The 27,251-nt window shown below is 41.1% G+C and overlaps 1 protein-coding gene across 1 annotated transcript; it reads left to right on the top strand.

Moving 5' to 3' along the window:
* Positions 1-18,084: 18,084 nt before the first annotated feature.
* Positions 18,085-26,980, top strand: AMIGO2 (adhesion molecule with Ig like domain 2). The gene is made up of 2 exons (XM_072876868.1): positions 18,085-18,412; positions 25,269-26,980. Exon 2 carries the CDS (start codon positions 25,342-25,344, stop codon positions 26,905-26,907), a length of 1,566 nt encoding a protein of 521 aa, XP_072732969.1. The 5' UTR covers positions 18,085-18,412; positions 25,269-25,341; the 3' UTR covers positions 26,908-26,980.
* The last annotated feature ends 271 nt before the right edge of the window (positions 26,981-27,251 follow it).

The following is a 27,251-nucleotide window of genomic DNA, read 5'->3' as shown; positions in this document are numbered from 1 at the left end:
GGTTGACTCACCATCCCTGGAAGTATTTAAAAGATGTTTGGATGCTTAGGGACATGGTTTAGTGGTGGACTTGGTAGTGTTAGGTTTATAGTTGAACTTGACGATCTTAAAGGTCCTTTCCAATCTATACGATTCTGTGAATTCAATCCATAATTCAATCTACAAAATCTATACCCCCATTTTTAGATTAATATTTGAAATTAATGGTCCCTCACAGAGCACATACCAAGAGATGAACTTTCAAGAGCTCCCATGCATCTTGCAGAATGCACCAGTCTTGCCTTAGAATGAAAACTACACTGCCTGGCCCAAGTTGCTTGACCATTATTTTGTTAGCCTCCTAACAGATTAAAATTGTCAGTGTTACTATAAACTGTAAAGTTCCTCTACTTTTATTTAAATATGTTTTGGGTTAATTATAGTTTCTGTTTCATAAATATGTTTTCAAATAGTTTAAAATTATGATGAGCTTTATTAAGATGCAATAAAAACTAAAATTCATTCATTAATAAATAGCCATGTTTATAGCATCAAAGAGCCATTCCCCATTTCCTGGATGGAAGGCACTTTTTGACCTTGGTACAGAATCAGTGGCAAAACACCTTTAATTTTTTATGTGAACTCTAGCTTCATAAAAATAACACAGTTCCATGTAACTGATTAAGGAGCTGAATCACAGTAATGGACAAAACACTAATATTTCTCATTTTTCCAACCAGCATCAATTTCTTTTTCTATACTTAACAAGCTCACATTTGGTTTCATTTCTAGTTTTTTGTTTTTGTCGTTATTTGTCTTCTGTCATTATTCAGAGGGGGTTTCTATAGCACAGACAAATGTCTAAAAAGATCCCATATGGAGAATTCTCAAGCAGTTCCAGTGTAATTAGGTTAAAAAAACCTGAAATGTGCATTTCATTCCATGGCAAAAGCATTCCATGGCAAAAGCATTCAAAAAACATGCAAGAAACATGAAATTACAATTTTCATGCAAACATGAAATTACATTAGAAGAATTATTCTTCTGAAAGCAATGATTACGAAACAGTGTTGGCATAGGTGAATGAATTGAATCAACTGCTTATTCTTTGTTCTGAAGCACATTCATAGATTTCCTCTCAGCTCTTATCATAAAATATAGCACTAATTGAAACTTAATAATTGTCATGAATCTATCTTTGTGTTATTAATATGTATATTAGAAAGATTATTAATTGCATGTGTAACTTGGAAGATACTTGCTAGCTATTCTCTATCAATGCTCTCATATTTTACTTACTGTCAAACAAACTTTAGGTGATGGCTAGATTCAATCTATTGAGAACATGCTGAAATGTGGAAAGACCTCCAAAAAAAATTGCAGAGAAGGAACTGCCAAAGTTTGAAGTTATATAGCAGTTTGCAAAGAGGTAGATCAAGAAAGTGCTTGCCACTATTCCAAATATAAAGTACTAAATTAAATGCCCAAAAACAGAAGAGGAAAACACTGCTATGCCCCTAGTTACTACCCATCAGTCATACCAACCATAACAAGTTTTAGTCATTGAAGTAGTACAAGTTTGCAGGAATTTTAAAGAAAGTTGAAAATTATATAATATATTGGCTAATTGTCTAGAACAGCAAGTGACTAAAAAGTTAAATCCTTTTTTCAGGACACTGACTTTTTGCCCATGAATCAGATTATTTGGCTGAAAAAACAAAAGTCAAGAAAGTGATAAATCTTGTATTCTTCTTCCAGTTCAGAAATAAAAATGAGATGGAGAGGATCTATTAATTCTACATCTTCAAAAGGCTTGGTCAGCTCCTGATTCAGTTAAACCATTAAGCACAGCCAGTATTTCTTCCACATGACAGAGCAATTTAAGCACCTGATATTTTTATTGCTTTTATTAAAGAAGTGAAGAAGGGTTTCTAATTCAATAGAAAGGAAATCTGATTTGCGTGTAAATGGATGCTAATTTCCAATCAAATGCAGCTTGCCACAACTTCCAAGATATATATGTTACTTACTAATCAAGAAATATATGGTTTATATTTTTCTATGTTGAAAACACTTAAAAAGCATTTATAAATACATGTGACACTGTAACAGTTGTTCAACTTAAAGAGACTTTATCTTTTGTATGTCAAGGTGAATCTTCAAGTGTAAAGGTTAAATTTAACCAGAAGTCAGGATTCAAATGAGTTATATTGGGAATGCTATTATACGGAACCTTAATTGAAATGTAAACATGCAAAAAATGTTAAAAACAAATAATTAGTTTAAGTTTTCCTGATCACTGATTTAAATTGTGATTTATGATCAGTGAATTAAATCGCTTCGATTAAATTTAATTAACATGCATAGGGCAGACAAAGGCTGAAGTGTCATAACTGATAACTCATTGTGATAACTGAGTGTCATGGTTTAGCCCCAGCTGGCAACTAAGCACCACCCAGCCGCTCACTCACTCCCCCCTGCTGGGATGGGGGAGAGAATCGGAAGAGCAAAAGTAAGAAAACTCGAGGGTTGAGATAAAGACAGTTTAATAGGTAAAGCAAAAGCTGCGCACGCAAGCCAAGCAAAGCAAGGAATTCATTCACTCCTTCCCATGGGCAGGCAGGTGTTCAGCCATCTCCAGGAAAGCAGGGCTCCATCACACACATAACGGTTACTTGGGAAGACAAACGCCATCACTCCAAATGTCCCCTCCTTCCTTCTTCTTCCCCAGCTTTATATACTGAGCATGACGTCATGTGGTATGGAATAGCCCTTTGGCCAGTTTGGATCAACTATCCTGGCTATGTCCCCTCCCAGCTTCTTGTGCACCTGGCAGAGCACGGGAAGCTGAAAAGTCCTTGACTAGTGCAGCAACAACTAAAACATCTCTGTATTATCAACACTGTTTTCAGCACAAATCCAAAACATAGCCCCACACCAGCCACTATAAAGAAAATTAACTCTATCTCAGCTGAAACCAGGACACTGAGAACTTATCACTAGACCAGACCTGAATGTGAAACAAGCAGAGTTTTCTCTGAGAATCCAAATATTGAACTGCTGTTGTGTAAATTTTAGACACGATCCTCACATTGAATAAAAATATCCTTTTCTTCACCTTTGAATAAAAATATTGACTTTCCAAAGAAGTAATCAAATAAATTAAATAATTAAGAAACTGTTTTCATTTCCAGTTGCAACGTTATGATAACTCTGTAAAAAGACAAATTAATTATTTTTTTGGTTGTGGATTAGTTAAAATGTGCCCTACAATCTTCTGGACTTCAATGTCAGTAGGTTATCAAATGCTCCAGTTTGTTGGAGATTAAACCAGTGACATCAACCATAGCCTTTTTCTAATTATACAAATAATGTAAGCAGTAAAGCCCTGGATTACACTTCTTCCTAAAAGTAAGCAATCTGCTGTTCTAATTCTGGCTTGCACTAAGCTTGAATCAAATTATATGCATGTTAGACATATCCAGGATAAACACACAATTTCAGAATCAAAAGAATTTATCTCAATTGCATGTTCCGCTCTTTTTCAGAAAGACTCCATCTCAGGAATGTTTATTACTCCTAAGCAAAGCTAGATCAATTTTTAATTAATCATAAAACAGAAATAGCTTTTTTATTTATTACATGCAGAAGGACTTTTTGTTCCTACTCAAATATACTCAACCTTGAAGCTAAATTTCTAACCAGAGATGGCTTACTGAGTCATGTGTCAGCATGATGCAGCAGAAAAGCGTAATAATGGATTTTGACATGGGTTTTCGTCAGGGTCATGCTGAATTCTTAGCATCTTGGAAGGCCTTCATCTTCCACGCCTATCTGTAAAATGCATATGTCAAAGACATAACCAGAGCCAATGACTCAAAAAGAAACCATACCAAATCAAGGTAAAAAAGCCAGCAGTTACTATGAGCAGGATGAGTAAATATTGAAACAAACTATCATGGGAAGTGGTAGACACTCCATTTCTTACTATTGATAAATCATGCCTGAATATGTTGCTGGAAAACACATCCTACAAATAACTGTTATTGCAGGGGTACCCATGTGAATCTCGCTGCTTGTTTGCATAGACAACGTAAGAAGGCACCACAGTCCCTTCTTTCCTTGAAGTGTATGTAGTAAAGAAATAGTTAAGTGCTGAGTGTCACAGAAATGATCCTGCCACTGGTTCTGCCACTTTTAAGTCAAATGGTTTTCATTTACATCACCATATTTGATCAGGCGTTATGTGCATGTCTGTGTTCTTGGAAACCTAGTACTGACTGATGATAATTTTGATGATGGTAAATATTAGTTTTATATTTGGGAAATTAACATTTCATTAGTAGATATTTAAAAGGAAATCAAGTCTTTCTAAAAAAAGTTTACCTCGTATTAAAGAGGATGCCTGCTCTTTTCATTTCTATGCAAAGCTCATTAAAGACATTTAGTTAACCACTCATTTCACTCCAGAATAGAGACACCAAAGCAAAACCTACTCAGGAAGGAGATGCTACTAGTTTTTGTGCTGTATTCAGGCTTCACTTTCCAGAATCTTCACCTCTTAATATGTGTAAAATGAATTAGATCACTTTATTAACCTTCAAGGAAAGAATTGGCATTGCAACATAGCACACGTGGTTCAAAAAGCCCTTTAGTAGTTACATTTCTCACCTCAAAGTAGAAGAAACTATTACATAAATCTAGGGGGGAAATGGTGAGGAAAAAGGCAATAAATGTGTATACTTCTAGTTTTCCCATTTACCCGAGGTCATTTAGAAGGTCTGTCATTATCTGCCTCTGTTCTTCATACTTTTCATCTGTGAAATGACAATTGTCATAGGACCTATCTTCATAAAGCTCTTGCAAATCTGTGCATTGATATATAAGAGCTAAGCAATATCACTATTATACTGCTCTTCAACTAACTCTTGAAAGGAACAAATGCTGAGCTATGCAAATCAAACAGCATTTAAGAAAAATTAAATGATCAATTCTTTTCTCATCCTTTCATCCCAAAAAGTTCCAAAACTACACTGAATGGTCCCAAGGTGTCTGGCACAAAACAGAGTACTTGCAAAGCACTTTGCCCTCTCTGACTGCCCATGAGAAAGTAACCCAGGTTTGTCATGAAAGTGATTCCTTTGCAGTATTTTCTTACGACTTGACTGTGAGGAGTTGACAGCATTTCCCCTGTCAAGGGTTTTCCAGTTCATTCACTTCAGCTTTCTCCGTGTTTTTTTCCTTTCCCAGGGGTAGGTGGCCCTCAAAGTGTTATTACCTGAAAGTGGATCTTTTGCCCAAGGGGAAGGTAGATCCTTCCCCCTTATCTGAACCTTGAATGGCTCCAGAGGGACTTTCCTGGCTTCACATAACTCCTCTGAAATTTGGTTGGAGAACTCTCCAAGCTAGAAGAAAAGGACATCAAAGATGAAACAAGACAATCTAATGCCACAACAACTATTTCACTACCAGAAATGATCCATCAGTCATATCTGCAATTTTTTGTGACCATAGAGGAAAAGGCTTTTTTAGGTTATAAGTGCTTATAAAGTGCATAAATGTCATTGTGAATTAAGTGTTTCAGAGCAACAATTTACTACCACACAGCATACTAAACCGTTTGGAATGAGTATACTGCTTCCAGGCCAAACACAAACTCCTTAAAAGCAGAACTGTGTGTTCACACAAAGTCTAGCAGAGCTTCAGATCAGAGTTCAGAGTTCAGAACTGCAAGGAGGCTGCTAGAATTGTATTTAACCATAGTGGGTAGCTCACTATAAAAGATCACCATGGTTTAAATTTGATATATCACTTTTAAATTACAAAGACAGTATCAAGTTCTTTCAACAGAGGAATTCATGAGGCTTTGATTCTTATGGATCTTGCAATGCTGTATTTCCCCCCGTAGTAGTAACTCCAGCTTCTCTCCTTGTGATGAACCCCCTTCGCCTGCCACAATGCCACACACCTCCCCCCACAACCACTCACTATCCGTGTCCTCCAAGCCCAGTTTTGGGGCTGGTTCCCAGCTTTGCTGTGCTGAATTGCTGAGCAGCATTCATCTGGTGACCCGCCAGCAACAGGCCAAACAGAGCAGGCAACTGGCAAGTTTTCTCCCAGGGAGGGTTTCTCTTACCCAGCTGCAATATGCACTAAATTTTAGTACTTGATAACAAAAGGTCTATTCATCTGAGAAATGTGATTAAGATTGGACAGCGGAGTAAAACTTTGTTCTCATGGAACGGAGGTACACAGACACGTGGACAGAGTGATTGCACAGCCCTTATTGCCTTAGAAAACTTGCTTAAAGGATCTGTGTTAATGAAACCCACACAAGGAAATCTGTATTCATCACCTTACATTTTCAAAGAGAAGCTTAGCAAGGTGTTTTTTCCTGATTTGTTTTTGTCCATTTAGACTCTACTCTACGTGGAAGCATGGGCAAATAGGCAAAAATCACAAATACAAAAGAAGGCTGCTATGCTGTACAATATCTGACAAATAACTTTGTGCTTGCTGATCCCACACACCAGATGGTATACTGCCATAACCAAAACTGGTGCTGACATAAATATTGTCCATACTTGCAAACTTTAATTCTTTTCGGATGCAAGACACATACACATTCTTTTTTATCTAGGATGCTTTGTCATACAACTTTGAAACAGGCAAATACCACTAATCAAAATATTGCTCTAGGTTTTCAAACATTCTTGATTAGTTTGTATAACTGGGATAGGGACAAAACTAAATTTTCCTACTTTTTTTTTTCTTTTTGCAATGTGGGGTGATTTTTACTTTTAAAAAATCTTTAATAACGTGCTGTGTTTTATGATATGCATGGGTGGATGTGAGGATAAGTTGTAAAGCTGATTTCCCTGAGAACCTTGAGTTCTGCCAAGTTAAATCCTCAGGCTGAGTGGGGTGACTATTAGGAGCAGGAGGTGGCTTTTTTACCTGGTGGTGACACACAGACCCAGGCTTAGCTGAATGAAAGCTTAGTTTCCAGTAAGATCTCCTTCCCATTAGATTAGAAACACATAAACTGGGGGAAGGGAGAGAAGACAGAGGAAAAAGTACATTTTTGGCTGCAGCAAAAATGAGGGGAATACAGAAGAGAGCTCTAACTCCAGACAGATGCTGTAGGCTACTTGTACACTTCATTTTATACAAGTAACTATCTCACAGAAAATCACTGTCAGAAAGCTCACAGAAAGCTGCCATCTACTGCCAATATCTACCCTGAAATTAACAATTTTACCCAATGTTACTAAACAGCTTTGAGTGATTCAGAGGTTTTCCGCTCAGGAGAAAACTGCCCAGGAATGGGGAGACTGAAAAATGTCAGTCATACCTGCCCAGGAATGGGGATCTACGTTTTCTCAACTTGGACAAGCTGAAGTGGGACATGGGAATAGGTTGCTCAGAGAGGCTGGAACTAGGCAAGACCCCGAGAAACCCGATCCGATTTCAAAGTTGCATCTGCTTTGAGCAGGGAGGCTGGACCAGATGACCTCTAGCAGTTCCTTCCTATCTTAAGTATTCCATGATTCCCTGACTTTTTTTATAAATGTGTTTCAGCAGAGTTTCTGATTCACACTAGTTGAGACACAATGTCAACCAGAAATAAGCTACCTATGTTTACTTTAGTTTATAACCTTTCTGTGTGCATGTTTACAATAGCCATCAGTTACAGTATTGCCTACTATTTTTTCCATTACAATTTTCCTCTCACGCTCACCTCTGTTAACTCTGTTAACACAGGCAATACCAGTTGTTCACTCTTCCTTTTTTTCTAGACATATTTCAGAACGTTTCAGAAATGCCTGACACTTCCTAATCAAACATCAGCTGAGGCAGATAGCCAGCATGGAATATTTTTGCTCCAACTGTGAAATTTTCACAAGGTTATAAGCAACCAAAACCAGGGACTTACAATGGGAAGTATTCAGTGACCTCAGCAAAATACAGCATTACCAGCCCTTGCAAAATTAATCCCTTGGTTGCTGCTTGAGAATTGATATGACAAACTAATAATCTGGACCACAAGTTTACAAGAGAACATACTTGCTCTCTAACATCAAGTACCCACCAGCCATGTACTGTCAGTCCAAACCAAACTGAAAATTAAGTCTGTCTAAAAAATGTTATGCCTTCATCTATATAAAAGCTCTGAATGGGAATGTGCACAACTCACAAGCATTGGTTCAGCTCAGGTGATGTTAGACATTACAGGAGCTTTGCCAAACATATCACACATATTTTTATCTAACGTACCAAATTGTATTTCCTTCAAAAACAACTGAACTATTCCTGCGCAGTTATGACAGGGTTCAGAAGAGTGAGAGAAGTAGATGACTGCTGGAAACTCATCACCAGAGGTGAATAGGCAAGGTTTGAAAATGACTGTGAGTACTGACTGTATCCTCCCAGTTTCCCACCCAAAAGATCTGTAGAAACGCAAAGGTGAAATCATCCTGCAGCTACTGATGGCACTAACCAAACTAAGGAATAAAGAGCACAGATGACCCGATAGCCTCAGTAAAACTATTCATACATACTATCTGAGGACACGTTTTGATGTTTGGCTGGGTCCAAGCCATGGGTCAAATCACAAAACTCATAAGCAACAAAAGGATAAAAGAAAATGTACTGGTACTGACTATTCAAGACAAAAAAGGTAGCAATGGCCGAAGATGAAAAAGGCAAAATTGTTCCAATATAAAAAAAACAACCAACTCTCAACATTTAGTTCTACGAGTTAGGAAAAATCCCCTCTGCATTTCAATTGCCAAAAAAGGAACTACTAAAACCAGACTCAAATTCTTAGTTGGATCTTAATCTTACTATTGTCACCACTCACTCCAGCCTTCGTGACATCCTACTGAATACAAACGTGAATACAGAAATCAGCACTAGCGAATCCAGAGAGAGGTATTAATGGATTTATGTGAAGCCAAGAATAACCAGAGAAGATGCCCGAATTGTCATCTCTTTGCAGCTTCTCCCAACGTGTATGATCATAATTATTGTAGCGATGCCAGAAAAACAAGGAGCTATATTTAAATTCCAAAGAAGGTATTTGGAGTTCAAAATGCTAATCATATTTATGTTGAAAGGGAAGGAAACCTCATAATAACATACATATTAATTTTATTGGCTTATTTGTGTTCATTAAAAGCAGATGCTCTCTGTAGCCAAAAGAACAGGAGCTTACAGCATGAGAAAAGCAGACTTGGCTGGTTAAAGCACAGCAGTTATTTTACCTCACCATGTGTTGTTTTTCAAGCTTCTAGCAGTCAGATGTCTGCCGGAAAAACACGGTCATCTGCGAGGGCACAGGGAGTTGATCAAATAATAAAGGCTTTGTCTGATAAAAACTGATCTAGTTCTAGGGGCAAAAGAGCAAAACTCCTTCCACAGGTTAAAATGGCATTTTATTTCCACCGCTTGGAATGTAGGATTCCTATTTAAAAGTATTTTACTGAATAATACATATAAAACATTGCACTGATTTTTTTTTTGTTTCCTTGAACACAGTAGTTCATACAATAATAAAATTACAAAAAAATCAGCTGAAGGCAGATCTGACATTCTTCTGACATCAAAATTTGCTGCTTTATAAATCTCTTCCCTCTGGTTACTTACTGACTTTAATGATAGAGATGTGTGTGTCCTGGGCAAAAAAAAATGGTAACTTAGATACTATCAGGATCTTAGGCAGACTCAGATTTTGCATTTTAAATTTGCGGTAGATCTGAAAAGCCTTATAGCCAAAAATATAGTCCAAGAAAGGAAAAAAATAAAATCAGTTCAGGGAACAGTGATAATGATGGGATGAGTTTACCTGAATGAATAATGGATGGAGGGACATCCATTTTGCCCTGCATTTTTAAAGCTTTTTTGAATCAAGCAGGTCAGAATACTCTAGTGTCATTTACCAGAATTATCCAATACCTTTTTAACTTCGGTAATACCTACCAATGGAACTCTGTTTAGCCTCTTATCAATTGGATCAGCTGTAAATTAGGCTATACTGGCTCCTAAGTGCAAGTATCTGCTGAAATCAATTATACTATATGTACATAACCTTTAACACAGCTGACTACAGTCCTCCACACTTAAAGGCAAAAATGGCAGAGGCAATGCACAGGATCTCCCACTTTTCCTTCTTCAGGACCTGGGTGCTGTAATCCTATGCTCAGCTGTTCTGTTTCTAACATGGTGCCTCAAGTAAATGAGGCTTATGCAGACAGGCTGTCTGTCTCTGTAGCTGTCTGTCTCCCCAGGGACTTTGAGTTTCAGCCAAACTTACAGATGAGTGGAAGTCTCAGACATAATGGTAGACCTACAAGCTTCATAAAAATAATCACCTGGGTAAAGGAGAAGAAACAAGCAAATTCTCTGACTGTGGGAAGAAGAACCGAGCAAGTGAACGTGAGCTTTTCAGTTTTACTAGAGATTCCATCTGGACAGGACACCTAGCAGATGCTCCAGTCATATGAAGATCTTCAACTGGAGCTTGTAATCAAGCGCAAAACACAAAGATAAAACAAGTTTTCTTGTTTCAGGATTTGAAAGAACTAATTGTTTTTTCAGGACATTGAAATGAGAATAGAAATGAACCGGGAGGCAGGGAGGGTCAGTCTCTACCATATGCTCTTCCATGGTCCCAAACGTTTCTGCTTTATTTAGTGTTACTGCAGGTGGTGACAACAGCAATAGCTTGTGGAAGCTTCCAATTGCAGCATATTTTTTTGCACAAGATCAAAAGATGCTTCTCTGCTTTATTTGCCAAGTAATCATTTTTCAAAATACTCTTTTCCTCCACTTTAAAATTGGTCTCAAGTTCTAGACTTGTCAAGTTTTTTTCCAGCTACAATTGAAGTTCAAAGGACAAACTGTTTTGAAATATTTTGAGATTATTATGAATATGTTAATTTTTCTCAGTTCTCCATTTTTCAAAACCCAAGCACGCAGACACCATCAGCCATCCAGATACCACAGGTGTATTGGAAATGAATCCTTATTAGCAGAGACCATAACCTCAACTGAGTACATTGATAAGGATATATAATACATTCTTGAAATTTACTGTTAATAAAAATGCATTCATTTATATACAGGCATTAACCGCTATATTGAAACAGGGATACTATCAAGTGCACAACTCAGTCTCATAACTCTTGCCAGATCATATGCCTCAAAATATAGTCAAATAAAAAAAACATAGTTATTTAAATGAGTCTTGCCCTTTGTACCAATAACAGGGTTTAAAGAGGACTCTCTGGCATCCATTACTATGAAACTTAGCCCAGAGCAGGTGCTGATACTGACTTTTACCTCAGCACAAGACACAAGCCAGACCAAGAGAGCAGGGCAGTGAATTCCAGTTTCTGCAAACACAAATAAACTTCAGAGCAAACTGTGCTGAACAACATTGCGATCGTTTCAGTCCTGAAATCTAAGGATCAGAAAGAAGAAGAGGAAGGTTCTCTGCAAAATCTGAAATGGGTCAGAGGCTTGCTCTGTGCGAGAGGCCACCCCAGGACTCCCACAGGCCCTGCAAACAAGAAGGCAATACATGGTCATTATGGAGACACGTTGTTGCATGGGACCATGCTGGTTTATGGCTGTAACAGAAAGAATGAGCAGCATGCTGAACACGATTCTGCATGTAAACGAAATTCTACCCCTATGGTAACCCTTGCTGATTTCAAGATGCATGGTTATAAATAATGGGCAATGTGTCCTTTTATTTCCAGCTCATATATCACCAAAAGAAATAAGCAGGGAAGCTGCATTCATGTCCAGGATCACAGCGCCTGTTCTCGACAGATTTTTTCCTTATACCCTTTTTATTTTTTTTCCAAAAGTGACTAATAATAATGAATGGTTGTACTCATCCCTGTTATTAGTTGAAGCAAAGTCAGAGCAGTTTCAGCCTGGATTAATATGGATCATAAAAGCCTTTGCCAAGTAAGTGTTGTTCACCAAAGTAATATACAATTTTCTTTCTTTCCTACATAGTTTTCCTATGTTATTTGGCAACTACTTGCTAAATGCTAGTAGCAAAATATCTGCTTTAAAAAGGACACTAGCTGGGGGGAAGGTGTCATAGTACTTGTTAGGAGCTTCAGTTTGTTGCTTTATAAAAGGTAAAAATACAACATTAGTTCACATCTCCCAAAGAGTATTTCTTCACATTATTATGAGGAGTTATAGATCTGTAACCACCTTTTGCAGGAATTTGTGTCCAGAAAATTGTCTGTCCTTTGCAGCCGTGTAACTACACCCACCCCACCCCACCCCTCGAGCAAACTCAGCATCGCTAGACCTAGTGGCTTCATATCAGCCTGGAGGATCCTGCAACACCATGCTCTGGGGTTCCACATGCTGGTCACAGAATGGGGGCCCATGTCTGGCACCTTGAGTCATATGAGGAGAAAGAGATGCAGAGGAAAGCTGCAGGTGGGGACTGATCTTCTAGACAGGCTTTTTTATTACTTTTATTTTTTCTTCTTTTTTCTTTGCAATGCCCCACCTCCTGTGCTCTCTCATACTCTATGACTCCAGGCATCAGGCACACTGACCTGACAGATCATGTTTAAGACTGACCATTCATGATCTGCCATATCCAGCATGTGGGGTCTTGGAGTGGGAGACAAAATGTGCAGAAGCTCCATGAAAAGTATGAGGGGGAGCAGGAGGTAGGAGCCAATTAAATGAGTCACACATTCAATATGAGACACCTCACAGAACCTCCTCAATCTCCTACCAGTGCTTCATATCCACAAAATGGGTTTGCACTATACCTCCTGAGAAGTATAGCCACTCCAGTGCTGTATCTGTGAACAACTAAAGTCATGAGGGTGAGATTGCCCATCTTCCTTTCCCTTATGCCTGATATTGCAAATCTAGAGATTATTCACAAATACTTCATATATTGCCATGGGGTAGTATTCAAGTTTTAACAGAAAATCCACTTGCATGTTCTCTCTTTAGATGTTATTTTAGAGTTACTGCAGGAACTCACTATAGCCCATTATACTGCAAAATGAATCTGGTGTTCTAAAAAGCTTTCCTGCTTTTATTTTGGCTCTATGAGAGACATATGGTGTCTCAAGAAATAAGTAATGCCTGACTGCATTGAAAATTACCTTTTTAAGTCCATCAGCAAGGTTTATTTGCATGAAGAACTGTATTTTAAAGGTTAGGTTACCTACCTGTTATCATAGAAAAGCTATCGTACTGCTTTAAAAGAGATTGCTCGAGGCCATGACAAATTACTTTCCCAAATGTTCTTATTATTAAAGGCTAAATTCACTGAACCAATAACTTTCTGTTAATTTGTAACATTTTCTCAAGTGCTGCCTTTGGAATAGAAAATGAAAATAAATTATCCTCCAGTGCTTAACAATGCCTTCCTTGCATGTAAATGTGCTCCAGAGACTTGAAGACTGCTTAACAATGTCTCTGGGTGTATTTGAGATCTGCAAACTCTAAGACTTAAGGACCCTAAAAATCCACAAGGACACACAAGCCACTGACACTTACCTCCATTGTTTCCAAACTTTTAGATTTCAATGGCCAATCTAGCTCAAAATAAGAATGCATCTCAGAATGTTCATTTACTTTTCATAACACATACAAAACACACCTGTGGATGTGAATACCTCGGTTCAAGCTCTTTCAGTGTTTTAGAAATCATCCAGGACATAAACTGCACATTCTGTAAGTTATATACAAACTTGATGGCACCAGCACACAGCAAGGAGACCCTTAAAGTAAATCAATTTGATTAACAGAGACACTTAAGATGTATCTGCTGGTCTTTTTCCCACTTTGGCCTTATGAAATCCTTGAGATAGCAAAGACATCAGAGAGGACTGCAAGTGACAGCCAATCTGCCAAACTGAGGAACTGACGTTTTAGGTACTAAAGAGGAATTTGAGTGGAGAAAGGGCAAGAAGTCAGGGCTAAATCAATAAATATAAGTAGTAAAAAGCTTTTATCCTGAAGTATATTCACCTTTAATGAGAACTTCAACTTAACGTTAGCTGTTCTGACTCCCTGTTCAATAAATAGTACTTACCAGCTGGTGGCAGTTCTGAGGACAGAATAGGGAAAGATGGCACTGGCGGACAGGTGGCACTCCACAGCTCTTTGAACATCCCCTCCAGACCTGCAGATCTATAAAACTGAAAATAAGGAGCAATAGAATAGGTTTGAGTGACAGAGAGGAAGAAAAGGAACTTCTGAATGTCTAAGGATGGGGAGTGAGGAACCGCTTGCCCAAGTAGGGAGTGAGTACAATCCTCCCGTGTTCCACGCATTGGGCTAAAGAATCACTCTCTTATTTTCTTTCTCTTTAGTCTAACGAATAGTATTCATTCCCATGTGGGAGTAAAAAGGAGCCTTTCAGGAGAAAAAAAAAGAAGAAAAGAGGCTGAGCCCTTGGAGACTGGTAAGCAGCCTGGTAAGCAGTGTCCTAGTGGAACAGAAGAGCTGGGCTTAGGGCCCAGCTTCAAACTGCTTGGAAAACAGAGTTGAAAAGAGTGATTACAACTCTCAGGTGACAGTCCTGCTCATCATCTGATATATGGCAAGAGTTTTAAAACCCAAGCCTGCCACTGCCAACCCTGACAGACCTGCCTTTTGTTCTCTTCATCCCCTGTGGCACTGAAGGATTTGACCCTCCAGTTCCCCAGACAGGACAGCAGTCATGTTCTGCTTCAGGGCATGCTGAAAGCATTAGAGCCTTGACAGGACCAAGAATTTGTGCCTTGTGTCTCACACCGAAGCCCAGACAGGATCCATGGACCAAGTGTTCTCCGCTAAGGGGCTTGGTCCACTAGGTATTGTCAAGCTGTTTGGTGTAGACTTTATTCAAAATACAGTGTCAACTACCACTTTCTTCTAAAACATGACTGGGGGAGGAAGAGGTAGTCTTCCCCCTAGGTACTCACAAATCGGTGTTTAAGTCCTCACGCAGCTTGCTTCCCTGCGTTCCTCTGGGGGTTCAGAGTTCACGCATGCAGGACTGCAGCCCACATCTCCCAGCTCACTGAGGTACCCTAACCACCAGACTGGACTTGCACTGAAACAGAATTAATGCAGGACCGAGAGAGAGGAGTCACAAAAAGGAAGATAGCTCTGTAACCCTTTCTAATGCATGTTATCTAATGGCTATAATGTATATAACCAGACCTGAAACTGGAGAGTGGAAATCCTTCTTCCTGTGTGAGCACTATGGCAGAAAACCCTTGCCCTTGCCAAAAGCAGAGTGTAAGAGGAAAGGTGGGGAATATGCCTTTCTTTCAGTACCTCCATGACTTCTCCTAATTAGACCCTAGCCCAACAGTTACACTGCTTGCTCATGAAGGTACTGTAAACTCCCTGAAGCCAAGGTGAATAAGGATCCTGCTTTGGAAAAAAAGGCCTTTAATGATCAATTTAATGATATAACTGTAATAAAATTGCTGTTTTACTAAAAAGAGTTCTTTTTGAAGATACTAGAGGTATTTCTGTATTTGTGGGGGCTTTCAAGAGCACAAGAGAAATATTGTTATTAAAAGCCCTTCTCAAACCCCATCAGTCTGGCACTGCACAGAACATGAAAACAAGAACTGAAAAGCTTTCACTGTAATAGATAGTTTGGTACAGGGGCAGGAAAACACAGGCAGGATCCTGATGGTTTTGGAAGAAGGAGACAGCTATCAGCAATTCTCTGCAATAAAAATCTCTACTGGTGATGCCAGAAACCTTACATTTGTACAGATTATCAAGAGAAAGGTTTCACGTCCTAATTAATGTACTGTCAGCTTCACACGGCTTGTGCCCATGTATGATCAACAAAGATTTTGGATAGGTGCTGTTTTCACATCAGTACTATTTGGTAGAAGAAAGCTAATTACTGATTGTTCCCATCCAAATTAGATTTTAAAAAACAATATTCCTTGTAATTTAGTATGTAACAAGTGACAAAAGCACCTTTATCTTGTGAAATAGCACAATGAATGAGATTGCATCATGCCATGGGCAAACCTGTCAACATTCAGTGGGAACGAAGAATTGCTGGGCTTGCAACCAGCTGTTTCCAGACTTACAAGAATCCTGTGGTTTTGAACTCCTTTCAGACCGTTCGATGCATCCCTTGATCACGATTTCTCTGCAAAGTCTGATTATTGGCAGATGGCCTCTATCTGTAAGCTGAGCAGCTCATCTAAGGATCATTACAACTCCCATCAGTTTCTTGAGCATCTGGGCCCTGAAATCTCCAACATAAAAAGCAAATGCCATTCAGCATTAACGAGAAAAATAACATTGGAAAACAAAATTCTTATTGCCTTAAGTATTAGACACTTCACTGTGATTTGGGTCCTGCCTTCCCCAAAGTAATTATCACTATGTCCAGATCTCATGGCTGGAATGTAAATAACTTGGCTACAAGCAGTCCTGTCACTTTGTACCTACGAGTGCTCCACACTTACCGAGGTCTGAACAAACTGCAATTAAAATTGTTAGTATTTTAAAACCAGTTTAGTTTAAAGAAAGTATGCAAAATACTCACAGATGGACAGCTACTCCATACGCTACTACAGACGGAGTTTTCATTCCATAAGTAGGTCTTTAAGAAGAATTCAGGCTCAACATTTTCAGTTTCGATAGCAGGGGAAGGAGACTAAAAAAGTTATTATTGTCTTCCTCAGACTGTATTGTCAATGTGATCAACTTAAATTTCACCCAGTATTTTGATACATCGAAGCAACTAGAAAAGTTTAATGGTTTAGTCTAAACGAAGACAACAAGCTTCTTTAAACAAATGAATGTTCCAATGGAGGGTCTGAAACCAATCAATGTCGAATCAATAACCTGGAGTTTAAAATTACTTCACTGGTGTATCAGCCAAATGCACAGAAACGTAAAAATTCAACATAAAATAAGAATTATGACTAAAAAGCTGAATTTTTATGATAAGGTAGTGCTCAAAAAGTCTTTGAAATCAATAGCGGTATCACCCACAGCTCACTGGGCTTCAATGTGTATTGAATCACATCTTTAACAGATACTTTGTACCATACTAAATAATTTTAGTTTGCCTGTAGCATGAATTTTAGGACAAGAATGAACCCTTGAGCACTATATTTAGCCACGAGCCCTTATATTAAAAACCACTTCGCTATGTGCCCTTGGAAGAAAAGTGTGATTTACAGCAGCTTTAATACGCAAGCCCGTTTGCTGAGAATTATTCTGTAAACCGTATGCCTGGATGACAATAAATCCACAATCTCTGTCATTTGCTAAACTAGCCCCTGTTCAGTTTCAGTCTCTAAATGTAGGGTACTCTAAATTACGGTGGGAATGTAGTGAGAAACTTTGCTGGGGGGGAATAAAATCAGTGTGTAACAGAGGGAAGGAGAAGGGTGTTCTTAGGTTCTCAGCTGCAGCTTTGCCTCTTCCTGACCTGGTCGCGCTTCCCTACTTGCAGCAGCTCTCCCACAGATCCCATGGTCAAGACAATTAATTGTATTGCACACGGCAACTAATTGTAGGTAACCCCTTGTATCGTTTCATAGACTCTTTTGTTTCCATCAAAGCCCAGTTTACTACGGAGCCTCCGTGGGTTTTGATCATTTAATTAACTGGAGGATTGTTTTCCAGAGCTAACACAACGCCGTTTACATTTATCTGCCCCTTATGAACACGCTGCGGTTCCATCTCCGCGCACGGGGAGTTTTCATGCATTTAACGGGGACCGCATCTTCTGCTGCGCCCTCCCGAAAACCCTGCCTCCCCGGTGGCGGCTGCAGAGCCGGGCTGCCTGCCCCAGCCCTGGCGCTGAGGAGCTGCCGGGCGGGCTCGGGGCTGCTCGCCACCGGAGGGGCTGAGCCCAGCCGGGCAGGGGAACCTGCCCTGGCGAGGAGCGGAGCGGGGCGGAGCGGGGCGGAGCGGCGGGCACTCCCCCGCGCGGGGCCGCGGCCCCCCGGGGAGGCGAGGGGCGGAGCGGGGCAGGCGGCGCGCTCCTCCCCCGGGGCACCGACGGCTCCGTCCCGCTGCCGCGGAAGCCCCCGGGAGCGCGTCGGGGGGAAACGGCATTGGGTCCCGCGCTGCGCGGCGGGGGGCACCGGGAGGGCGGAGCAGGAGGGGATAAAAACCCCGGCGCCGCTGTGACCGGGAGTCTCCTGCCTTCCCTCCTCTCCCGCCGCCGGTACCGGGCTCCGGGCCTCCGCTCCATCCCCGGGGGCAGCGGGCCAGTGCTGCCTGCGCCCGCGGGGGAGCGCAGCGGAGTCGCTGCCGCGCTCTCGCCGGCCCCCAACTTCCCCCGGCAGCAGCGGCAGCAGCGGAGCGGAGCATGCGGGGCCGCGGCTGGCGGCGGCGGCGGGGCCGGCATCGCGCTCCCCGGACATGAAGGGGCCGCCGGGAGCTCCAGGTAATGCTGCCCGGGTGGGCTCACGGAGCAGACATCCCCGCGGTAGCTGGGGTATGGCGGGCGGGCAGGGTCCGGAGCCGGGGCTGCCGGAGCCGGGGGCTTCCCTTGGGCGGGCTCGGGGCGGACTAAGTGCGCCCCGAGCCCGCCCGAGCGAAGCCCCCGGCTCCGGCGGCGAGCGCAGCCCGGCAACGGGCGGGGAAGACCCGGTCCCTACCTCCGCCGCGGAGTGGAGCGGCTGTGGCCGGGCCTGCCCGGGGAGGGCGGTCAGAGACCCCTCGGGGGGTGGGTGGGCGAGACGAGGGTACGGCGCGGTGCCAGTGGATGTCCCCGGACTGATGCCGGCTTAGCCCGCCCGGCCGCCGGGCTCGCCGAAACTTTACCCTCCGCCGACCCCCCCGTAGGGATCGGGGGGCAGTCCCCATCGGAGGACAAGGGGGGACAAGTCCCCCATCTTAGGCAAGGGGGTTTCTCCTAAGTTTAGCCCATCAGAGAAGCTTTAGGAGGCGGTGAGGATCCTATGCTGGGCAACTCAACTTTCGTAAGATCTGGCATTGTTTGGAGGCTGGTTACTGATACTGTAACAGGCACTGCCGCTTATCATTGCATTTTTTCTTAATTATTTGCTGATCTCCTTAGCAACTGAAGTCATTTGCAAGGTTTAAGCCAGGGTGCAGCTCGATTTACAAAGTAACATGGCAAAAAGGATGCATTGTTGTTTCACTGATGTGTATTTCCCTTGTACTCTCTCAAGAGGGATAAGAGCTGCAAGGTGTTGACTTCATGTAGCTGGTACTGCCGTAGACAGGCTGCTGATGATTAGTCCAACTCAGGCTCCGTGGTACGTCACCTAGTTGCTCATCTGTGTCTCCGTTTTCTTTTAGCCAAGTGAGTTATCATGGGTGCAAAAAAAATAAATAAATCTGTCTTCAGAGAAATTCAATCTTTAGTGAGGGATGAGTGGGAGAAGATAGTTTTAGCTGCGTAAGGTTACTAGGGCAAATTCATCTCTATTTCAGCACTGTTGAGGTCTGGCCAGGTGCTGGCCAGAGAGACCACTCCATTTGCCAGGCTGACCTCCAGATCAGCTTGCTGCAAAGGTGATGTAAAGCCATTTTTTCATCACTGTTAGGTCCTGCATCAAGCACAGCTTAGCCCAGTTCAGAGATTTAGTCCAGTGTATCAAGACATCACCCAGAGGTAGCTCACCAACAGTCTCTGCTCTCCGATCCATCATGTCACTAAATTTCATGGATTATGATGGCTGGGTAATCCAGATCTGCTCAGTCAGAAATGCTGAGCACAGCTGTCAGGCAGATTTGATGCAGAGAGTGCCTTTCCCACGCAGGAGCACTAAAAGCAGAGTAGAGCCTGGAGATTGGAGTAAGGTGACCACTAAGGGGATATTTCCTCCGACAGCATCCCACATACACACACAAGGAATGGAAGTTTATGCAGACCTTCCTTATAAGTGTAACACTTTAAAAAATTAATTATGTAAGATGCCACTAGTCTGTTTGTAATTAATAGCTCTATCATGTACTTAAGCAGGATTCATAAAGTTATGATTAAAAGCATGAATAATTGTATAATATTGTTGTTATAAATTAATAAAACCTCATTCTACCATTCACTTTTTCTTCCAAGTTCATGAGGAAATCTTTGTCAAATGCCACGCCAAAAAAAAAAAAAGGCCTGTGAGGAAACATTGTTAACACCTGAGCCATCACTGTTTCATTTCATGTATTAATATTTAACTAACACAACCCTGAATCATCTGATATGTAGACTGGTAAGAGGAGGAGAGCAACTGTGTGGGCATTGGAAGTCAATGGGAAGGTGCAAAGGTGCATGAGTGACTTGTGGGCTGGCAAGACTGGGCGACAGGAGTCAGAGGAGACAGTCACAGGAGACGTGGCACAAGGGAAAGAGCTAGGAGATGTAGAAATGGTGTGGACCTTCTGGAGGGTGGACTGAGATCTTTAATATTTTCCAGTGTTTGAGCTCTCTAGAGGCTCAACAGTATTTCTGCAGCAGTACAGGGGGGGTGTGTGCAAATACTTGCATTTTCACTGTGCAGAAAGTGCCAGCCAGATGTGGGACTTGGACATTGCATCACCAATGTACAAGATGTTATTCCTACTTATCGATCCAGTTTGTTTAACATTGAAAAGACTGATGGTAGCATTTGCAAAGGCATTCAGGTGACTTGTGATCTCCAGTCCAGTTCACTACTTAAATTAAGAGATGTGCCACATAAAGTCTCAAATGAACTGGGAGGGATAGCTTGGTGTACAGATTTCCCTGGAAGAAACAGCAATAAGCCTGAAGGTACTTACAGAAGAGAAAGCTGGTGTAGAGATTATTAGTGTAGCATTAGTGGGAGAGAGAGCCCAGAGAAAGTGGCAATGAGTACTTAGTACGTTAGCTGATCTTGCAGTGATAACTGATGGTGAGGTTGTTTATGGTTGCCCAGCATTCCCGTTTTCCATAAGCAGCTCTAGGTGCTCATTACTTTAAAAAAAAAAAAAAGAAACAAAAAACCAATAACAAAACCCAACAAACACACATATTAAAAAGATCAAAACCAAGAGCCACATCCTCAACTTCTCTAGGAGTTGATCTGTTGTAGTCAATTGAGCTGTTCCTGACAACAAGAGGATATTCCCTATGATATGAGGATATGTCCTGTGTTTCTTCTCAAACAGTTAAGAAGCATGTGCACCATTACTGCACAGATGATTCATCTCAGAGTACTGTGTTTTTGGCAGTGAACTTAAAATATCACATTTTAACACCACAAAGAAATTATTTCTTTGAAAAGAATTCAAGTACAAAACTCCCAACCATACCTTTCACTTTACTATAAATCAAAAAAGCTATTTACCCAGCTCATTCAGAAATAATGGTGAAGTACTTAGCCAGAGTCTGTTGGCACGTTAGCTGATAGTATTTAATAGCCATATCTCTCTTGAGAAAATATGTAATATTGACATTTGTAAAATAGTACGTTTCTAAGACCTGAAGTAATGTTATTGAGATGAAACAAAATGCCACGTTTTAATATAAGGCTGATTGTAGGTTTTATTCTTCCTTGCCACTTAACATGTACACATTACTGACCCAGAAGTGTTTATGCAGTCATTTTGAAGAAGTTCAAATGATCGCAGAGGTTATAAATATTTGTTAATCGTGCTTGGCTTTGGAGACCATCCTGTGTAATTTATGCAGAAGTTTTGGGGAACACAGGTTGAGGGGCAAGTTGCAGCTCAATGGTCCTGCTCTCCAGAAGGGCAGAGAACCTGCTGGGAATGTAAGCACTGCACTGTGAGTTGGGCATGGCAAGGAAGGTTTCTGCTTGTCAGGGTACTCTCAGAATAGCCTTGTGTGGCCCGTGGTACAATTATGATGTCTGTAATTTAGATTTGTCTTGCCAGGCAAGGCAAGTTATCTGAAGTTATCTGAAACAGTTCTCATTTGGCAACTTCAATGAGCTTTGGAAATGCACAACCCAGTTTGTAGCCCTTGCAGAGTGGTTTTGCTCCTTAGAACTCAAAGGTATTATGCTGATTTACACCAGCCACTGATCTGCCCTTGGGATTTGGTTGCAGACTAGCTCAGAGTATCTGGTGAGATAATTGTAGGTATGGACAGAAACAAATGTGCAAGACTATTTACTGGATTAAACTTGGTAACCCATCCAAAACTGTGCATGGACCTAGTATGTCCCATTTGGATTATCTCCAGGATCGCAGTTATAGTCAACATAGGAACTGATTTTTGAAAGTGCCATTCATCTTTTTGCAAGTGTGGTTACATTAAAAATTATGCTGCATAGGTTGCAACATCAGGCATTCAAATAGTGGGGAAGGCAACCTATGCATCAGCAGTTTGTCTTGCATTTTGTGGATGCTTTATAATTCAGTTGTCACACACATGGTTTTATGGTATGCAGTTTTCAGATACCTTGCTTCATGCAATATACTAACTAAATGAGCAGTTATTAAATTGTTTTTTCATCTGTCAGTGTGTTTCCATTATGTCTTATGTTCTACATGCCATACAAATCCAGACTGAGGTACAGAATTATTTCCTGATGGTCATTTCCATAATGCTTTCATAGGTCTCACCCTCTAGAAGAACTTGTATCTATTAATTGTTGCCATAAAAGACTAGCTAGCTAGCAAAACCAACTAAGTTAGGTGCTGAGGACTGGTTAAAAAAATAATTCCGCTGGGTTCCTAACTTCCCACTGAAAACCCCATGCAGTTAGATACTTCAGTGGTATCTTAAAAGCCTAGAAAACTTTATAAATCTTGATACTAAGCTTTTATTCTAATCAATTAATTTATTTTTACAATATTCCTATAGTTAAGATCATGTTGCTATATCCCTTTTGTAGACAGGGAGCAAGGAGAAGCCTTTATAGTCAGAAGTGCCAGCTTAAGCCATAGCATTTTGACTCTCATCTCAGTGCTTCTTGAGATCAGTCCTTCCCAAACTTAATACACAGAGGTTCCTTATTTTCTAAGTGTCAAGCTGGTGACTGTAATATGTTCTTTATTTTCTAACAGTCACCAGTTCACATAATTTGCCTGATCTCACAGGAATTCTGTGGCAGAGGCTAACATATGCTCCAGTTCTCAGATACAAGCATTTACTGAGCTCTTGATGTAATCACCCTTTATTTTCCCTGTTCTTCCTCAGATCCTGTGCACAGTGTGAGGAAAGGTTTTGGGGAAAAAAAATTAAGCTATCGTGTAACTAAGGACTGTATATAAAATCCAAAATGGCACAGAAAACCTTAATTCTGACACTTTAATTTTTGAGTGCTTGACTTGGCAGTCCTGCCATTCTCTTAATATAGTTTTTGGGAATACAAATATTTAAAGCCAATGTATATGTAAATTCTTGTGAAAGGTGAGTTCTCCCATCCTGCTGCCTTCTTCTTTTAATGGGTCATCAGAAGGTTCAGCTCTTTAGATTCATAGCACGTCGTCTTCCACTTGACTCAAGAGTAGAAGATTTGTCAGCAGAAGACAGCAGCCTGCCAGATTGGCAGGCTGGGTTGAAAGAGTTAGAGAGGAGGGGAATAAGGAACTGAGGGGGAGTGGAAATTAGTGCATTTCACATATATTAATTAATTGCATAGATAATCTTAGATTCATAAGTAGCAGATGCAAATTCTCCAGAGAAGTGTGTTCTAAGGTTCATTTCCTGAAACTCTTCCCTCTTCTGCTTAACCCTCTTCTTGCCCTTTACACCCTCCCCATCTGCTTTGCCAGTCTCATATGCCTTAACTGACTTCTGCATCCTCAAACTACCTCCTCTTCGGTTGGTTCATTAGTAACGATGATGATGCTCCATTAGCATCCTCCTCCCCTGGTTTTGCCCTTCTTTCCCTATGCATCTCTTATCCTCCTTTGCCCTCTCTCCCCTTCTTTGGCTGCTTCTTTGCCCTGCTGTCCTCCACCCTTTAGGTCTTGATTTTCATGCTTTTGTACTCAAGACTCATCCTTTCTTCATCCATCTTGCCTCATCAGAGAATACAACTTCCCCTTTTATTCTACTCCTTTCCATCTGAGGTTGTTTCTTTCTACTCCTCCCTGCTACCCAGAGGCAGTCTCCCAGCTCCGGGCTATAGTCACTATCAGCAGCACAGAGCAGACATTGCGGGGTTTGTCCTGCTCAGATACTGTACCGACAGGTGGGTGAGATTGCAGAAATGAGTATGAGGTTAATATGTGGGAGCTGAATACTGCGTTTGAGCTGTGAAGGGGTGGGGTTAATCAATGCATAGGGATTCACCTGGGAATTTACTGACAAACTCTTAACAGGTATCCAGGGAGGGCAAGAGTTGAACAGAAATGTTCATTACTCTGCTAAGTATGTGTACATTTTCTTAGGAGATGGCAAAAAGCATATCGCTTGGCACGAAATCACCCCTGCCAAATGTTACGTCCCTGCTTCAAACCACAGTGACATTAAAATATTCTCAGAAAGGGGTACGGTTGGTTTTCTTCTTACTATTTAAGTATGAGCAAAATATTTTTTTCCTTTACTAAGTTTTGAGAAATGGCTGACTCATTCTTACTGAAAGTTTCCAAAACTTGCGCCTGAGGTAGGCACCAGGCATAGAAGATTTCCTCCTCAACAGTTATTTTGGCAAAGGTAGAAGTAGCAGAATACAAAATATTCCAATTGGACATCTTGAGTAACTTTAAAAATAGGCTGTTGCTACCTGAACTATCAGTAACTGAATTTAAAAAAAAAAAAAGGGGGGGGGGGGGAGAAAAAAAAAAGAAAAAAAAAAGAAAGAAATTCACATGACATTTAAAGCTAAGTAATCTGAGAAAATTCTTTACTTGAAAATGTGTGACATTTTCTGATTGGGAAGAAACACATGTTGTAACTGCTCCCCACTAGACAAGAAAATAGCATTTTTAGATGAGGCTTTTTCTTCCCTGTACCAGGAGTTTTCTATCTGGGTTGGTTTGGAAACAGGTAGGGGACATCATTGCCCGGTCATGTTCCACAGAGGAACAGTTCTGATTTATTTTTTTAATCAACTGTCGGAAATTGCATTCCTTGATCCAAGACTGAAGAATAGTTGCATTGTTTTGAAGAGAAAAAATATCGTATCTGTAGTGTGAATATTTACACACGGGTGCAGAATTTCATGTTTACATAAAACCAATGTTAAGCTTACATCACCTAAGAACAACTAGATTTTATAATTAACCCTATGAAACATCAAGGATTAATTCCCCGTATTTTTCAAAAGTCATACATAAGAAATCAGGCAGGGTATGAATCATAAATATTAACGTGCTGTACGTCTGTATCCCTCTTTTGACAGCGATTAGTGCAAAGCTAACTGCACATATAATCTGTGGCAAGGAGCACTGGGAGACAGCTAAGAGACAGCGACAATGTCTTTAAACTGGCGAACAATTCCTACTCGACTTGGAGTTTTTAAAGTGAACTGCAAAGGACTGGCATGCCTCTTGGTCTTCACAGTGAGCGTTTGTGGCAGTGCCCCGGGGATGTGTCCAACAACCTGCATCTGTGCCAGTGATATTGTAAGCTGCACCAATAAGAACCTCTCTCGGGTGCCAGGAAATCTTTATAAATGTATGAAAAGGCTGGATCTGAGTTATAACAGAATTGGGTTTTTGGAGCCTGAATGGGTCCCAGCTCTGTTTGAGAAACTGAACACTTTAATAATCAATCATAATAGCATTAGCAGCATTATCACTGGGAGCTTTTCCACAACGCCAAATCTGAAGTACCTAGACTTGTCATCCAACAGTCTGAAGACGCTGGGCAGCCCTGTGTTTCAGGAGCTAAGGGCACTGGAGGTTCTCCTGCTGTACAACAATCAGATAACACAGATAGAGTCTTCAGCCTTCGGAGGATTGTACAAATTGCAGAAACTGTACTTAAGCTATAACTTGCTCTCGCATTTCCCGCTGGACTTGTACACTGGAAAACATAAACTGACAGACCTTGTGTTGCTGGACATTTCCTTTAATCACATCCAGTCAATGCCTATTCAGCGCCTGAGTTCAGTGCCGGCCAAACATCTTAGTGGAATTTATCTTCATGGCAACCCGTTTTATTGTGACTGTATGCTGTACTCCATGCTAATCTTCTGGTATCAAAGGCACTTCAGCTCGGTGGTGGACTTCAAAAACGAGTACACCTGTTTGTTGCGATCAGACCCAAGAGGTTACAATAAACTGCCTTTACTGCACGACAACTTTCTGAATTGCTCTGAAAGCACCGTCAACAGCTCATTCCAAGCCTTTGGGTTTATTCACGATGCCCAGGTTGGTGAAAGGCTGATTGTGCACTGTGACAGCCGAATCAGCGATGCGGGCACGCACTTTGTCTGGGTTAGTCCAGACAATAGATTGCTGGAGCCAGACAGGGAGACCGACAACTTTAAGGTGTTTCGTAACGGCAGCCTGGAGATAACAGATGCCCAGCTAGAGGACTCAGGGCTGTATTCCTGCATTGCAATAAATAAGAAAAGACTACTAAATGAAACCATAGAGGTTAGAATAAATGTTAGCAATTTCACAGTGAACAGGTCCCACGCTCATGAAGCATTTAATACAGCTTTTACCACCCTTGCTGCCTGTGTAGCCAGTATTGTTTTAGTACTGCTGTATCTCTATCTGACCCCCTGTCCGTGTCAATGTAAGGCGAAAAGGAGGAAGAGGAAGCTGAACCAAAGCACTGCCCACTCATCCATACTGAATTCCACACCGCCGCAAGAGCTGCCAGCCGACGAGAAGAAGGCTAGCACTGGTAAACGGGTGGTTTTCCTGGAACCCGTGCACGAGCCAAAACAAAGTCAGAATGGGAAAGTAAAACTGTTTCCTAATGACAATATAATTGCTGAGAGTATCTTAAAAACTACTCGAACAAAATCTGACTCCGATTCTGTCAACTCTGTGTTCTCAGATACACCTTTCATGCCATCAACTTAGTTTGCTGCCTGTGTTTGTATCGTGCAGTTAGATTTCTGAATACCTCCTTTGCTTGTAGCAACCATCAGGAAAAACAAATAAAAAGATAGAAAAATGTCTTAAAAGCAGTATCTATTGTCAGTCCTTGAACTGCGTCTCCTTTCTTTGTGAGTGCAGGGCCATGCGACAGTGATATCTTGTTCGGGAAAATCAAACAGCGTGGCATTCATGTGAATGTCTTCAATGCAAGCTTTAGCCTTGGCTTTTACTTTCTGGTCCATACACAGCAATTTCTCATGCATGTTTAGAGACGCTTTCAGTGCATGCAGCTGACTCTTCAGAGGCAGAGGCTGACCCCTATAAAA

Source organism: Ciconia boyciana, chromosome 1, assembly GCF_034638445.1.
Source record: "Ciconia boyciana chromosome 1, ASM3463844v1, whole genome shotgun sequence".
Lineage (NCBI taxonomy): Eukaryota > Metazoa > Chordata > Aves > Ciconiiformes > Ciconiidae > Ciconia > Ciconia boyciana.
This window is presented reverse-complemented; position numbering and strand designations above follow the sequence as displayed.